At 34.8% G+C, this 17,956-nt stretch overlaps 1 protein-coding gene across 1 annotated transcript; it reads left to right on the forward strand.

The window, feature by feature from the left end:
• Positions 1–13,404: 13,404 nt before the first annotated feature.
• LOC137391752 (uncharacterized) lies at positions 13,405–14,805 on the forward strand. Its single transcript, XM_068078287.1, has 3 exons — positions 13,405–13,695; positions 13,807–13,898; positions 14,028–14,805. Exons 2-3 carry the CDS (start codon positions 13,807–13,809, stop codon positions 14,596–14,598), a joined length of 663 nt encoding a protein of 220 aa, XP_067934388.1. The 5' UTR covers positions 13,405–13,695; the 3' UTR covers positions 14,599–14,805.
• Positions 14,806–17,956: the final 3,151 nt, after the last annotated feature.

Consider the following 17,956-nt stretch of genomic DNA (forward strand, 5'->3'; position numbering starts at 1 on the left):
TTTAAAATAGTAGTTTATGATAAGCAGATCAACATGGGAAGAAATCACCTAACAGTATTTTGTTTTATACATTTGAACAATCTAATCAAAACTGTTAGCACAAAACAACTGATATGATACAAAAAAACATTACAAACATTGATAATATCTGTAGGCGCATGGAATAGCAGCACCTTGAGAAACCTTCAGTATGGATTAGAAGATGATGCTTGTTTATTTCTATCAGCACTTATGGATGAGTGTGGAAATAACATGTGAGACATATGAATATTCCAATAACCAAATGGTAGACATATGATCATTGTTGCAACTAAGAGAATAGCTTTAGCTGCATTAGTAAAAGTCAAATTTAGTCATGACTCACTATGCTCAAATGTTTCATATACTGTATAGAAAACCAGTTCAGGGCTCCTTCAAAAACCGTCAAATTATAACACAAATCCAAATAGGGATATAATGTGTATATATATATATATATATATATATATATATACATGTATATATATATATACATGTATATATATATATATAATTCTTAAGAAAGACTATTCTATAGAGGTGGAACGAGACGTCTCGAGTATCGACCTGTCTCGTCTCGTATCGATCTCATCTCGAGTTAACTATTGCCAAACTCGAGACAGGAAATAGAACTAAAGCGCCTGCGCACCCACGGTCGTTAAAACATGGCTTCTTGCGGTAGCAACAACTCCATATATTGTAACGGATTGCGGGCAGCTGCCTTTAAAGTTATATCCGGTCCGTTACTACCTGTTGCTATTGATTATGTTGGCCACTGAGTCTAATCATGTAGTCCGGACAACGGCCCTGTTATATTTTAGTTCGGTTCTGTGTTCTTAAAACAGATACCGGGTCGTATCTAATTACTCTTTGGATAATCCAATTTAATAAATTGGATAACTTTTGCTGGTAAAATGTCTGTATTTTACCGTATCGTGTTTAAACACCAACTGACCTTCATAAAATTCGGGCCTCTTTTACGTATATACTACCAATCGCGGGTAAAACTTGCCCAGACACGGAGAAACGAACGAAAGGCCGTGTCGACCATAGTCCGTGTTCGGTTAACAATGACGTTTTGTTAACTCAAAATAAGAATATAAATGTGCATGTATACAGTAATTAATATAATTTCATGAGTACAATTTACATATAACTCACATACTACATTTAATACATAAACAAAATTTAACATTAATAAAAAGATAAGAATGAAAGTGTTATCGTGTGTTCTTTTAGTTGCGGTATTTCTTCGTAGAGCGACGGCTATCAATTTCATTACACATTACATTAAAAGTAAGAACTATTCAATAGATGGTAAAATATACATGTACAAAGCAATATGTTTATAATAATTATGATCAATCACGCTCAAAATTATTAGAATATATAACTTCGGTATTTTAGAGCAGTTTGTGTCACTTTTGTTTACAAAAACTACATGCATATCACTATAATAATTGAAATGTTGTATTTAAATCGTTTACACCAGGTGAAAATTCAATTTAAAAATAGATTTATTAATTTATATATTCCGAGTAGCTAGTACTTGTGTAGTGAAATCATCACCAAATGCTCATTATTTTGCTGTCTCGAGTCTCGAATTTTCACAAGACAGTGTCTCGAGTCTTGTCTCGAACTTAAAAAACCTGTCTCGTTCCACCTCTACTATTCTATGCTCACAGATGGCCTAAGAATGCCAAATGGTACCACCAAATATATAGAAGAAGGGTACTTGGGAATTATGCAAAGCAACATCAACCCAAAGCCGAGGTACGTCACAAAGCCATTACCGAATACAAGAAATGCCTTCGGCAGGTCTTATGGAGCCAGCTCAATGCCAAAAACCAAGTCATGACAATAAATACCTAAACACTGCCAGTAATGAGATATCCAGCAGGCATAATAAAGTGGACTGAGGAAGCCATCAAGGAAACAGATATAGCAACTCGTAAACTGCTGACCATGCATGGAGCACCCCACCCAACATCTGGTACTACTAGATTGTATCTCGATAGGAGAGATGGCGGTAGGGACCTCAAAAGTGTACAGCAGACAGTCAAAGAGGAAGAGCAAAGCATCACAGCCTATGCAGCTTTTATGGCCACTTCAGATAAGTTGCTAGCTGAATTTTAATCGGTTGCTCTTACAATAGACCTTCGCCCTGTTGATGAGGAAATTGACTGGCACACGAAACCTCTTCATGGTGCTTACCACCAACAAATACCTAAGGTTGGCGATCTTCACCAGGCATATATGTGGCTGAACAAAGTAAACCTAACGACCAATACAGAGTCGCTAATCACGGCAGCCCAGGAGCAAGTGCTCCCAACAAGGCAACTCCAAACAAAAATCTATCACACTAGAGACGATCCTAGATGCAGACTGTGCAAAGATGCACCTGAGACCATCCAACACATCATCAGTGGCTGCAAGCAGCTAGCAAGAAACGCATACACTGAGCGGCATAATCATGTCGCAGGTGTTGTGTATAGAAGTCTGTGACGAGTGTGGCCTTAATAAACCACAAGACTGGTGGGAAGCTCCTGGTAAAGTCAATGAAAATGACCGTGCTAAGATTTTCCGGGACTTCTTCATCCGGACTGACAAGCGTGTCCTAGCAAACCAACCAGCTATAGTGGTGGTGGACAAGGAGAACAAGATGGCTACTATAATAGATATAGCAGTACCCAATGACTACAATATAGCCAGCAAAAAAAAGAAAAGGTAAAGAAATATCTTCCTCTTGGAGAAGAGATTGAAAAATGCTGGGATGTAAGAACAACTGTAATCCTAGTAGTCATTGGGGCACCGGGCGCAATAACACCTGCGCATAAAATGTGGCTTGCCCAAATACCAACAGCAATCAACTCAGGTGAGTTGCAAAAAAGTGCGCTAATGGGAACAGCTAAGATCTTGAGGCGAGTGCTCAAACTCCCAGGTATCTGGTAGGAGACTCGAGTTAGAGCAGAAATTACCACCCATGCGAGTTAACCAGAGTTGGGAAACAATTATATCTATATACATGTATATATATATATATATATATATATATATATATATATATTGAAACTTTCATTTTGTTTTCTCAGTTTGTATTAATTGTATCATTACTGAATATGTTTTATTGTAATCGTAGCGAAGCAGAATTAATTTGGCTATTACTCGCTAATTATTTCATAATTACATTCAAACCTTTATATAGTTGTTTTATTCATTGTTTTACTCTACCTACACAAAACATATTTTTCATTATTTAATGTTGGAAAGTTAGAGTTGTTTGATAAAGTTTAAAAGCTTTTACAGTTGTTTTTACTTCTCTTTTAGTTTATTCTAACCACAAAAACACTTTTTGCGTGATATGTTGTTTGAAATTCATGTAATAATATTATATATTTAATACAAATCGATTTTTTTCCAAAACCATTTTTATTACCCGAGAAACACTAAGTAGTACAGTTAGTATGTGTGTGTTTTGTATATATTTTATGTGTATTCCCATGACCAAACAAGAGCGAAGCGATTGGTTGGGAGATTTATAATAAATGCACATGTGCACACAAATCCCGAAAATTATTCATCAACAATGAGACAAACCCTTGTATCAAAATTTTATCAACAAATTTAACAATCATTTTGTAAATTGTTAAGTCGTAAGTATAATAACGATACAAAACAAATACAAACCTATTTAAATATGTTACCAAGTCTTTGTAAACCGTTGGCATTATCTTAAAACTTACCCATCTGAGCGAATTATACACAAATAGACAGATTTATTTGGACGAAAATCGTTATTAGAACTTGCTAAGCCTCACTTTTATTAAAGTTAAGACCCAAACATTGAAACGCCGAGAGACAGGAAATAGAACGATTAAGTCGTGCGCATTTCACAAAAAAACGTGCACATTTCAACAGTCTATAGCATTGTCGAATCGCCAAAAGTTTCTGTAATTAACGTAGGAGTACTGAAATCACTTCATTTTTGCCGATTTCATTGTAACTGACATTTTAGACACATTTGAGTACTTTGATATTTTAACTGATGTCTTACGCAGTAAATGAATTAAAGGAACGTGTAAGTAAAGGAAATGACGATGATATTTTTTTCTAACAATTCTTATGAGATTACGATCTTTAATTATCAGTTTGGGTATTCTTCTTGATACTTTTTGATATTGTTAGCTATGACGTTTTGAAGTGTAACCAAAATTGTGCATTGGTTTTCTATTATTACTGTATTACTATTACTAAGTTTAGATATTCTTTTTGATACTTCTTGATATTGTTAGCTATGGTGTTATGAAGTTTAAACAAAATAATGCATTGGTTTTATATTATTACCATATTAATAATATTGGTTATTCTAATAATATCCGTGCATTTTACTTCTAATATTGGCCAATATTGCATCTCTCCTATTGCAGGGGAAGAGATATAAACATATAATCTTTTCCTTTCATTATTGCTGTTTGTTGTATATAATAACACCTACACCCAGTGCATTACAGCTACCATTGCAGTTATCCTATTGCACTGCAGTGTCATTTGACTGCTAATATTGCATTTCTCAACCATCAGTACCCTTTCTTTTTTTCAATATCATTTTGGTCGTAGGCTGTATGACAGTGGAATTTCTTATTTTACATATATAATTTACAGACAATTACTTTTAAAAATTTTAATAATCTTTTTTTGACGAAATTGATCTGGAACAAAAGGATCTTGGACTAATGGATTTTGGTATGTTCAAATACATTTCCTTATAATAGGCAGTTTTCTGAAGATTTCTCTTTTAAATATTGTTGCACTTGTTTATTTGAAAGCTAAACAGCAACTGACTTACTACATAAGTGAGACAAGAGAGTAAAAGTATTATTACATAAGAATTACATAACAGATGAGCAAGTCAATATGAACAGAGAGTCTGACAAAGGCTATATACAAATACAAGATAATGACTGTAGTCAATGTCAACAACTAGTACATGTTCAACACTCCCACATAGTTTTGACACGTTGAGCCTGGCTTACATACTCATCAATTCCATAGCGAACCGGAGGTCTACGTTCGCGAGCAGATAAGCGTCGCTGTTGCCCTTCACCAATGCATTGCCAAGAGAAGATATGAGTCGCCTGTTCATTTACTGAATGTTCAACAACAATAGATTTCTGCTTTGTATATTGGTCACATGATGGTTTAACGGTGTTTGTAAAGTTCGCTTCATCAAATACCACGTCTTGCCTAGTAGTGACTTTACCAGTCGATCCATCAAGCAGGCGGTATGCCTTTGACTGTTTGCTGTATCCTATAAACTTTAGTTTCTGGCACTTCTCGTCAAGTTTCTGTCGCAGTTGATCTGGAACATGAGCATAAGCAATACATTCAAACACCCTTAGATTGTCTATGTTGGGTTTGCGTTCATATCACTTCACAAACGGTGTGAGATAATTCTTGTGTGAGGAAGTGGGAATCCGATTTCTAACGTAGGCAGCAGTAAAAATGGCCTCAGTCCAGTATTGCTTTGACAATTTAGCATGGCACAACATTGAATGTGCTGTTTTACACAAAGTTCTGTTCATTCGCTCAGCAACACCATTTTGTTCCGGGGAGTAGGCTGATGTGAGTTCATGATGAATACCCTTAGATTTCAAGTAGTCAGTAAATTCTTGAGACAAATATTCATCACCTCTATCTGATATCAGTGTTTGAATGGTTTTTCCAGATTGGTTGGTTGTATATGCTTCAAACTCTTTAAACTTCTCAGGTACCTCAGATTTGTTTCTGAAAAAATACACAGCACAACATCTAGAAAAATCGTCAATAAAAGTAACAAAGTATATGCTACCTCCAATTGATTCTGTTTCCATCATACAAACGTCAGAATGCACTAGAGTAGTATATAGAGAGCAGATCTACACATAAAAGTGACGGATCCAGCGGGGGGATAGAAAAAGGGGTTGTGAATTAAATTGGCTAGGGGTGTAGATTGAATCGTGTGGAGTTGAATGAGATGTTGGGGTTTGGGGGAAAATTGTGGTGTAGAGTAGGGGGTTGAATTCGAGGGGTTACAGATCCGCTTCTGGCGTAATCGGCGGATTATCTGTGGATGAGTCATCGGATTAGCGGGGGATGAGTCATCCGATTGAACGCGGATTATCGCAGGATTAGTCGGGGGAATCGTCGCGGATTAGTCGGGCGAATCGTCGCCGATTATCGGTGGAATAGTGGGGGTGAATATCTGGGACATCGAGGGCTGGATGGTTTTCCGGAGTGGATCTCGCGGATTATCGAGGAGAGCGAGAGATTACCTAGCGGATGAGTGAGGGGGTTAATATCTGGGACACCGAGGGGTTGATTTTCCGGAGATTGTTATATATTTGAAACATGGAATATATATGAGAAAGTGTTTATGTGCAAAGTGGAGAATGTTATATATTTGAGAACGTTGAATATATATGAGAAAGTGTTTATGTACAAAGTTATTTTTTTTGAAGATTTGATGTTTTTGTAATGTTGAAGCTCTTGAATGGTTAAGAATTTTAAGGATTTTTATTTTCGGTTTTTTTATATATGTTGAATGAAAGATCAGTTTTATTACAAAATTATTCACTTTAAAAGATATATTTATATGTATTATTCATTATTTCCATCATCATTTCGTTTCAATAAAAATAAAATAGTTTATGTTTAACTTGAAATATATGAAATGTACAAGTAGATAAGTCACAATAAAGATAATATAGTATAAATGAAACATTGAATATATATAAGAAAATGTTCATGTACATTCTTTAAAACGAAGTGTACAAGTAGATAAGTCAGAATAAAAATAATATAGTATAAATGAAACATTGAATATATATAAGAAAATGATCATGTACATTCTTTAAAACGAAGTTTGTATCGAGTTGTTCATCAATCACTCATCGTCATCGGAAATAAGTGAGATAGCAGGATCCTTTTTGCATTGTACCGAACTCTCGTAAAATCTGCTTGCTTCTTCATGTCCCATGACTATTACATCGTAGTATTCGCGAGTATTGTGAGATGTTACTAGCCCCTTGTATATAATGATACCCGGATAATTTTCTTTCAACGAAAGGGCACATCTCGAAGGCATCGTTAAAGTTCCTTGAACTTCCTCTCCATCAACTTTGGTTGAAAATGCTACAGTTGGTACCACATCTACATTGCCTTCACCATCTTTGTATTCACTTGCTCCAACATTGTGATAGTGGAAAATAGATGGTGCTTTGAACTCCTTGAGATGACGAATCTCGAAATGTTGTATAAGTTTTTCAAGTTTCTTCGATCTCAGATTGGCTAGAGTACATTTCATGTCTGAGGGAGTTGAGGTTCCTTCTGTTACTCTTCTTAAGTCATGGTAACTTCCCTGTCCATTAGCCTTAGGTTTTAATCCAAGATATACCATAATACTTGGATAAGACAGCGATCCATCCAGAAATCGTTGTGGAGCAAATACAGCAGTAGATTTACTAATCCCATTTTCCACATAGTTGAAGTGAATGATACAGCACGCTCCATGGATCGAATGAGCTTCTTCCGTTTTTGTCACCTCCATAATCAATCCTATTGAAAGATCTGACATTCTCTGCAGTGATTTTGCTTCCATTAAAGTAGCCTTACTTAATGTTCTTAACTTGTCTGCCACATCTTTTACCCTTTGCTCCAAATTCGTTTCGATTTGGTTGGATTTCTTCTTCTTCGTTGAAGGAGTCGTGTTAGAAAGAGTTACAGGTGAAATTCTCTTTTTCGTCATCTTCACTGAACTATTCGATCCAGGTTTTATCACTCCAGATTGAGTATTATCCTCCATAGTTGTGTAGTGTGTTAATTCTCTGAGTTTGAATGAAGAACTGATATCGTTTTAGTAAAATTCTGCTGGTTATATACAATTCTCCTCATCAAATGATTAATGAGTTTTGATAAATTTAGTTGCATCATCCATAATATCAGAAGACTTTTCGCGAAATTGAAAATCGCGAGATTCAATTTCGCGAAAGTTGACTATATAATATATATAATGCGTAATTTCGCGAAATCCAATTTCGCGAAATTCACTTTTCGCGAAATTCAATTTCGCGAAAGTTGACTATATAATATATATAATGTGTAATTTCGCGAAATCCAATTTCGCGAAATTCACTTTTCGCGAAATTCAATTTCGCGAAAGTTGACTATATAATATATATAATGTGTAATTTCGCGAAATCCAATTTCGCGAAATTCACTTTTCGCGAAATTCAATTTCGCGAAAGTTGACTATATAATATATATAATGTGTAATTTCGCGAAATCCAATTTCGCGAAATTCACTTTTCGCGAAATTCAATTTCGCGAAAGTTGACTATATAATATATATAATGTGTAATTTCGCGAAATCCAATTTCGCGAAATTCACTTTTCGCGAAATTCAATTTCGCGAAAGTTGACTATATAATATATATAATGTGTAATTTCGCGAAATCCAATTTCGCGAAATTCACTTTTCGCGAAATTCAATTTCGCGAAAGTTGACTATATAATATATATAATGTGTAATTTCGCGAAATCCAATTTCGCGAAATTCACTTTTCGCGAAATTCAATTTCGCGAAATTCAATTTCGCGAAAGTTGACTATATAATATATATAATGTGTAATTTCGCGAAATCCAATTTCGCGAAATTCACTTTTCGCGAAATTCAATTTCGCGAAAGTTGACTATATAATATATATAATGTGTAATTTCGCGAAATCCAATTTCGCGAAATTCACTTTTCGCGAAATTCAATTTCGCGAAAGTTGACTATATAATATATATAATGTGTAATTTCGCGAAATCCAATTTCGCGAAATTGACTTTTCGCGAAATTCAATTTCGCGAAAGTTGACTATATAATATATATAATGTGTAATTTCGCGAAATCCAATTTCGCGAAATTCACTTTCGCGAAATCCAATTTCGCGAAAGTTGAGTGAGACAAGTTGGATTAGAAGTGATTTATAGCTTTTGTGCAGGTTCCACCTCCTTGAACTTGACTAGTATAAATACAGCCAAGTTTGATGGACTCACCATTATCGAGAGTTTTTTTCGAACTATTTCTATACCTAACTGGATTATATATCTCACAAAAGTTTGGATTAATTCTACAATTTGGATATCTACGTATAATCTTCTCTCAGAACTTTGGATTATATTTCTCCGAACTAACTGGATTATATATCGCACAAAAGTTTGGATTAATTCTACAATTTGGATATCTATGTATAATCTTCTCTCAGAATTTTAGATTATCTCTGTTTCACTGGATTATATTTCTCCGAACTAACTGGATTATATATCTCACAAAAGTTTGGATTAATTCTACAATTTGGATATCTATGTATAATCTTCTCTCAGAACTTTGGATTATCTCTGTTTCACTGGATTATATATCTCCGAAATTTGAATACATCAAGGAAATGTATCCGGCATCTTCCCATTCAGAAGGAGACTGGAGCAAATCTGATGAGGTGAGTTGATTTACAATAATTGGTGGAAAAAATTTTTAATGAATGAATAAATGTAGAGAGAATAGTAAAATGAGATTTTTAATTCTTGGCAGCTGGAAATCTTCCTCAAAGATGTTCAAGCTTTCACGAGAGCATAATTTAATTTCATCGGAAAATTCTGCTCCTTCCACTTCAATTGATAATAGAGAAAGAAGCAGAAGTAGGGAAAGAAGTGTTTCATCCGTTTCAGCTAATAAATATATCTGCTTAGAATGTTCGACTTCATTTAACAAAAAATCAAACCTCAAAAGACATGTTAAACACATTCATCTCCAATCGAATGAAAGTTCAGAATCGTTTACAACATCAACTAATGATTCTTCGGAACAATATCACGAATATGATGATGATGCCTCGATTATTATACAAGTTTCCAATCCCCCTTTCATTTTCGAAAAAGTAAAGATTGTTTCTCATCATTCTTCATTTCGTTCTGCTTCAACTCAAATTGGAAGAGGAGATCTTAGTCGATCTAAGATAACAGTAACTCCTATTACTCGAAATCTTGCTGATGATGAATCCGATGAATCAGATGTATCAGAAGAAGAAAATACAAATGAAATCGAAGAAAATAGATATTTATCTGATCAACCTACAAATCAAATCGAACGAAAATGAAGTGGACGCTGATGATGACAATTTAGTTGGTATTAATGATAGAGTCGAGCCCATCGTTCCTATCGAAAATGAAAGAGAACAAGTTGATCAGGATATCATTCCTGTTAATGATGATGAGGAATGGGATGAGTTAATAAGAAGATATTGGAATGCTATGAAAACAAAAAGACGACGAGGAAGAGTTGTTGAAACGTTAAACGTAAATTTATGGAATGGAAATATTCCTCAAGCAGAACTTCCAACTCCAAACCATTCGGAAAGAATATGGAACGAGATGTTGACAACTTGGAATGGGTTACAAACAAGAGCTAAGTTAAATTGTAGTGTGGGATGCATTCTTGAACATAAAACTTCAGGAGAATTAAGATATTTTCATGCTTCATCGAATAATGCTACAATTTTCAAAAAAGCAAAACTGATTACAACAAGACAGGAACTACAGAATTTCTTTGAAGAATTGACAAGACAAGATCTTGCTGCTATAGCGATTCGAGAACGCCCGAATACAGCTTGGAAATTGAATGTAATTACCAATATTTCATTCTATTTCTATAAATTGATTGGAATGGGGCAAATAGGAATGGCTTCAGATCTTCCGACTCACATTCTTAACAATCGACATGTAATCACTATGCATAACATTCCTCATAGCTGCACTCCTTACACAGACAATCTCTGTTTCTTCAGATGTTTAGCATTGAAGGTAATGTGTAAGTGTTCAAACCGATGTAGTTGCACCAGACAAAGACCAAAACAGCTACTTGTGAAGGTGCTATTTCAAAAGTACTCGAATCACATTTTTTCTTCCTCATCCAACAAAGTTCTGATGAATAATTTTCCTGGAATTGAGTTAGGAGACTTAATTTCTCTTGAGAAATGTTTTGACCTCCGTATAACCGTATTTTCTCTGAATGCTGATGAAACCTCAACAGTCATCTGGACATCGTCCCAAAAAGAGGGAAAGGAACTCTTCCTCGATTTGCAGAACTCTCATTTCAGTTTCATCAAGGATGTTAATGCTTATACTAAAGGGTTTAGTTGTCCTTCCTGTGAAGTGAGCTTTACAAAAAGAGGAAATTTCAATAGACATAAATGTAGTCAAGAAGTAGTAACAAACTTCATCTTCGAAGGAGGAAAGTTTAAGGCAACACCTACAATTTTCGAACAACTGAAACGAGAGATAGGAATATCCGTGGCTGAGGAAGATACTTATTATCCCTTTTTAATCACCTATGATATCGAGTGTTATCTTCCAAAATCCGACCTTCCACCAAATTCCAATTCGGTTACATTCACATCGAGACACGAATTGATGAGTATATCAGTTTGTTCAAATGTACCCGGATTTAAGGATCCAAAGTGTTTTGTAAGTGAGGGAGATACTGATTCTTGTATATCTTCTTTTGTTCAGTATATTTCCCAAATTGCTGATGAAGCCCGGGATATCCTTGAAAAAAAACTTTACTACATTAGACAGTTGATGAAGGCAAAAGCTGAAAAGCAAGGAAAAGTTGAAGAAAGATTTAAATCCTGCAAATTTTCCAATCCTCGAGTATACCATTCAAGAGAGGAATTTTGTCATTTATTTAATCGTTTCGACAAATTCATCTCATGTATTCCGATTCTAGGATTTAATTCACAAAACTACAACCTGAATGTGATGAAAGGACCTCTACTTCGATGTCTTCAAGACACAGAAGACGAAGATTTTGATTTTGTAGTGAAAAGAACAAACAAGATGAGCTGTATTCAATCAAGAAGATTCAAATTCTTGGATATTTCCAACTTCATTGCTCCAGGATTTTCCTATGCAAAGTATCTCAAAGCTTTTAAATGCTCTCAACAAAAAGGATTCTATCCTTATGAATATATGGATGATCTTGAGAAGTTGAAACAACCGTTTCTACCAGCTAAAGAATGCTTTTACAGTTCTTTGAGAGATGAACATATTTCGGATGCTGATTATGAAATCTGTTTAAACATTTGGAAACAAGAGAAGATGAAAACGTTAAAAGATTTTCTAGTATGGTACAACAATCTCGATGTAGTACCATTTGTTGAAGCTGTAGAAAAACAAAAAGAAGTTTACAGAATCATGGGAATCGATATGTTGAAAGATGCCATTTCACTTCCTGGATTGGCAGTAAAATGGATGTTGAAACTTTCAGATTCGCCTCCTCATCCTATGAGTTCTCATCATCAGACAATCTCATCACATCATTTCAAAGCTTGTCAACCTGTCTGTCTGATCAAGGAAAGTGATAAAGATATTTACTTTACTATCAAGGACAATATCGTAGGTGGACCTAGCATTGTTTTTCACAGACTTCATGAGTCGAAGAAAACACTGATTCGAGAAAGAAAGTTTGGAAAGGAATCCAAACTTTGTGAACTTATTCTAGGAGTTGATGCAAATGCATTATATTTGTGGAGTATGATGCAAGAAATGCCTACTGGAAACCCTAGAATAAGACGATTCGAAAATTGATTTGCATACACTCATTCTCGAAAAAATAGCATGGCTGCTCATGGATGGTTACAATTTTTGACTTGGAAGGACAATATTCAAATCTTACATGAAAACAACGATAAAGAATTTAGAATTGGACAACATAATCTTCCTGTTGATGGATATTGTGAAGAATCGAATACAGTGTTTCAATTTCATGGATGTTTCTGGCATGGACATAACTGTAACAAGACCAAAGGAATAAGTATACATCCATATAAGAATCGACCCATGAGTGAAGTTCTGGAGGAAACGATAAAGAAGGAAGAATATGTTAAAGAACTTGGATATCGTTTAGTAAGAATCTGGGAGTGTGAATGGAACAAGATGATTGAGGATAACACCGAGATTAAGAACTTTATTAGTATCTTCAACGAAGAGTTTTATCCTTCCAATTCCTTTGCTACCGAGGATGAGATTATTCAGCAGATTATAAAAGGGGAGATATATGGATTCATTGAATGCGATATATCTGTTCCTGAAAACTTATACGAAAAGTTTTCAGAAATGAGCCCCATTTTCAAGAATACATCTTTGAATAGAAATCATCTTAGTGAAAGTATGAAAGAATTTGCTGAAAAGGAAGGAATGCTACCTCAAGAACAACGAACTTTGGTGGGGAGTATGTTTGGAGAAAAAATTTTACTACTCACCACTTTAGCAAAATGGTATCTTAATCATGGATTGATTATAACCAAAATATATCAAGTCATAGAATACACCCCTAGAAGAGTTTTCCAGTCATTTGGAGAATCTGTCTCAAATGCTAGAAGAGCTGGTGACAAAGATCCTGACCAAGAGTTGATAGCCACAACCAATAAACTCATTGGAAATTCATCGTACGGGAAAACAATCACTGAGAAATTAAAACATCGAAATGTCAAGTATATTCAAGGAGATTATGAAGCATCCTTGAGAATACGATCACACAGATTTGAATCTTTGGAGGAAATCGTTGATAGCTTCTATGAGTTGACTCAACACAAGCCTTCGGTTAGTAGTATATATTTATTATCTTATTGATATAATTGAATCATAATGAAAAATTTACTTGAGCTAATATATGTAAAGGAATCTAATAGGACTGTATATATATTTATTCAGATGAAAATGGATATACCTGTACATATCGGATTCTCCATATTACAACTGGCTAAACTTCGGATGTTGGAGTTCTACTATGACTTCATGGATAGGTAAGTAATCTCATTTGTATCTTTTAGAAAAAATATGTATAATGGTAAACATTTGAATGATAATTTTTGAAATGGGAGTATTGTAATACTAAGATAACAAGAATTAAGGATTGAAATTTTTTATTTTAGATACTTCGACAGAAAGGACTTCCAGTATGTGGCGATGGATACAGATAGTGCCTACATGGCTCTTTCAGCACCTATGGATAATATCGTTAGAAAAGAGATCGCTGATATATACTACAAAGAATATGGAAAATGGTTTCCTAGGATGTATTGCGATCGACACGCGGATGATTTCCAACTCTGTAAATCTGTTCCTACAAAGTTGTGGGAATTACAAAATTGTTGCAAAGAAGTATATCAATATGATATAAGGACTCCTGGTTTATTCAAAGTAGAATTTTCAGGACATGGAATAGTAGCCTTAAATTCTAAGACTTACTTTTGCTGGAATGATGAAACTCATTCTACAAAGCATAGCAGTAAAGGATTAAGTAAAACTACGAATAGTTTTACAAAAGACACTTTTTTAAAAGTATTACATTCAAGATCTCCTAAGGAAGGGGTAAACAAAGGTTTTGTAAAAAAAGACAATAGAGTGTTCTCATACACTCAACTTAGAACTGGATTAACATATTTTTATTCAAAAAGAAGAGTATGTAACGATGGAGTGAGCACAGAATATATTTTAGCATAATTTTTAGAAGTGAATTTGTTGTTAAGTATATATGATAGTAGAGTTTTGCTCCTCGATGTATTATTACTATAAAATTTTATTTTCTTCATTGGCTCTTCTTTTCGTATATACAATATCAATAATATATAACTAAGCTCATATAAATTCAATATACTATCCAATGTAAAATCATTTCGAATGTAGACTTTCTCATAGTAACATGACTCAAAACATTCTGATTAAAGATTTTGTTCCATTCGAGGTTGCAGAAATAATCCCAGATAACATCTTGGTTCATCTTGACAAAAATGAACAAATTCGTACACATCTTACCGAGGAATGTTTATACTACATTCTAGGAACAGCTGCTTTTAGAAAAGTTGTGTCATTGAAAAGATTAAAGTCCAACTGTGTCTGCAGTGCGTTGGAATGCAGGGAATGTTTGGAATCAACATTATGTGTAAAAGAAATATCGATAACACCCTCAGATTTGAAGATGACCTTTGAATGGGTTGATCTTGAAGCTACCATTCGAGAAGGTAAAATTGGAAAAGAGGTTGATTTAGAATGGATTAACAGATTTATCGCGACCGATTTTAAAACGATGGAAGAAACGATTTTTGAAACCGTGTTTTGGAATAGAATTCGGCACTACATGACTCATCCTACTCAACGTGATGAAACGAAACAACTGCTCTTCAGAAGACTCATTCATATAGCACAATTTCCATTAATCGGAGAAAGCGTGGAAGAGGAAATCGAGCATGAAATTGATGATGTAATTATAGATGAAAAATCTGTTGGATGAAAATAAAAATAAAAAGATTCGGAATGATATTAAGTCTACTCCTCTAGATTTCTCCACCATTCTTCAATTTAGCTCTGTTGGTGAAGGAACCAAAAAAAAAAAAAAAACGAAGAAAACAGAAACAATGTCGGTTATATTTCTAGAGGAGTTTATTCCAGCTCATCTTAAGGATGGACAATTATCAAGAGTGGTTGTAAAGAAAAACACAAAAAAATTCATCAGAAGAGTTACTGAAGAAACTTTTTACTATGTTATCGGATTCTATATCTATAAACGTTTCGTAACATATTTAGAAAGTCGGTGTGGATGCTTCGAGGGAGCTCGAGGATGTCAATATTGTATTAGAATAATGCAAATACGATATGGAAATGAAGGATTGACTCGACAAGAACTTCATGAGACTTTTGCCGAACTCGATATTGGAACGTGTTTGGAATCTGCTCAAATCGGACCAAGGAGTGACAAAGTCCAACTATCATTATTATCCTCACTTGATTGGAACACACCTTCAAACATAATATTAACCGAAACAAGACTTTATCCATATTTGAGAGGAGAAGCCAATGATCAACATGCTACAAATCGTTACTTCAGTGAACTCCTACATATCAATGGGAAGAATTGATAATCATCACAGTTAGACTTTGCATAATTCTTTATATTTAATCACTTTATATCCAAGAAGGATTGACTCATCAAATAGAATTGAATAACTTTTTTTTTGTATAGTATTTCAAGATAATTTTGAAGAATAAACTATATATATTATATTGACATACTTTTTTATGCATTTTCTTTGCCTACTTCAGTCAAGAGAGTAGTATTTTAAAAAGACACTATGACTATAATGAATTTGCACATTATAATATTTCTCATTTTACGCTTTACGGGAATAATAAATGGAAATCAAAGAATTCAATATGTTACCGATGCGAATAACTGCTTAAGCAGAACACTCAATGAATTTGAAGTTTCATTACTACTTCCATTCAAAGAAACTACTTTATATCACAAGAATAATGAAACATGCGGAAGAATATTTCCATTGGACTACATTCATTGTGGTTATCCATTACCAGGCAATCACAGATTTGCGTGTAAAGAACTACTAAATGAAGATGAAACAGATGGAAAAAACCTATACCTTAATCCTATAGTGTCAGCTTCATCGGAGCAAGTTCTAACATATTCTGAATGTGAATATTCAGTTCAAAATTCCACAATCGATATTCTAATTGATTTCAAATTATTCTACAGAGGAGAATTATGTGGATATAACTCTACTCTTTCAATGTTGCAATGTCCTCCAGGATCGAATTTTCAAGATATTGACTTTATCTGTAATCTTCAACCTATTTCAAATTCTACTACACCTAAAGATACCTTCATATATGATAATATTGGAAATAATGAAGGATTAGATTTGTTACTTCCTGTTCAGTTTCTCAATTCTTTGGGAAAATCAACTCTTATTTTAGTTCTTCGATGTGACACAGAAATTGATGGAAGATGTATTCCAAAACTTTCCTTTTTAAAACGAATGACAGAATGATTTTGAATTTTTTGTAACATTTATAGTTTATATTTTATAATAAAAACTTATCTCTCATTCAACCAAATATATAACAATCTCCGGAAAATCAACCCCTCGGTGTCCCAGATATTAACCCCCTCACTCATCCGCTAGGTAATCTCTCGCTCTCCTCGATAATCCGCGAGATCCACTCCGGAAAACCATCCAGCCCTCGATGTCCCAGATATTCACCCCCACTATTCCACCGATAATCGGCGACGATTCGCCCGACTAATCCGCGACGATTCCCCCGACTAATCCCGCGATAATCCGCGTTCAATCGGATGACTCATCCCCCGCTAATCCGATGACTCATCCACAGATAATCCGCCGATTACGCCAGGAGCGGATCCGTAACCCCTCGAATTCAACCCCCTACTCTACACCACAATTTCCCCCCAAACCCCAACATCTCATTCAACTCCACACGATTCAATCTACACCCCTAGCCAATTTAATTCACAACCCCCTTTTTCTATCCCCCCGCTGGATCCGTCACTTTTATGTGTAGATCTGCTCTCTATATACTACTCACTAGTTCCAGCATTGGGTAGCCTTGATATCTCCCACAGGTTTGAAAGGTTTACGAGTCATCTTTCCTTCAACACAGCCTTCACAGAAGGAGATGTCCATTGCTGGTAAGCTTGTAGCACAGACTATGTTTCTTTTGCTCAGTTTTTTTAGAGTAGAGTCGTTCACATGTACTAGACGTTGATGCCAAATCTTTGCGCTGGCAGTGTTTGCATATTGACTTTCCGTTTGTACACAGTCTAGACTGAACAGCTTATTAGCTAGTGATCCCATGGCCCTTACTCCACCACTAGCATCTTTAATCCAACATCGAGTATGGCCGAACTGAGCAATGTAGCCTTTCTGAGTGGCATCTCAAACTGAAAATAAATTGCTAGCTAGCTGAGGGATATGAAGCATATTGTAAAATACAGCTGCACATCGAACTCTACGATTGAGCTTTAGCATCAATTTTACATCATCAACTC

The sequence above is a fragment of the Watersipora subatra genome, chromosome 3, assembly GCF_963576615.1.
Source record: "Watersipora subatra chromosome 3, tzWatSuba1.1, whole genome shotgun sequence".
Taxonomy (NCBI): domain Eukaryota; kingdom Metazoa; phylum Bryozoa; class Gymnolaemata; order Cheilostomatida; family Watersiporidae; genus Watersipora; species Watersipora subatra.

Coding starts and splice junctions, on each gene's coding strand:
- LOC137391752 (XM_068078287.1), top strand. CDS start 13,807: ATGAAAATGGATATACCTGTACATATCGGATTCTCCATATTACAACTG. Junction 13,899..14,027: donor TACTATGACTTCATGGATAG/GTAAGTAATCTC, acceptor TTTTTATTTTAG/ATACTTCGACAGAAAGGACT.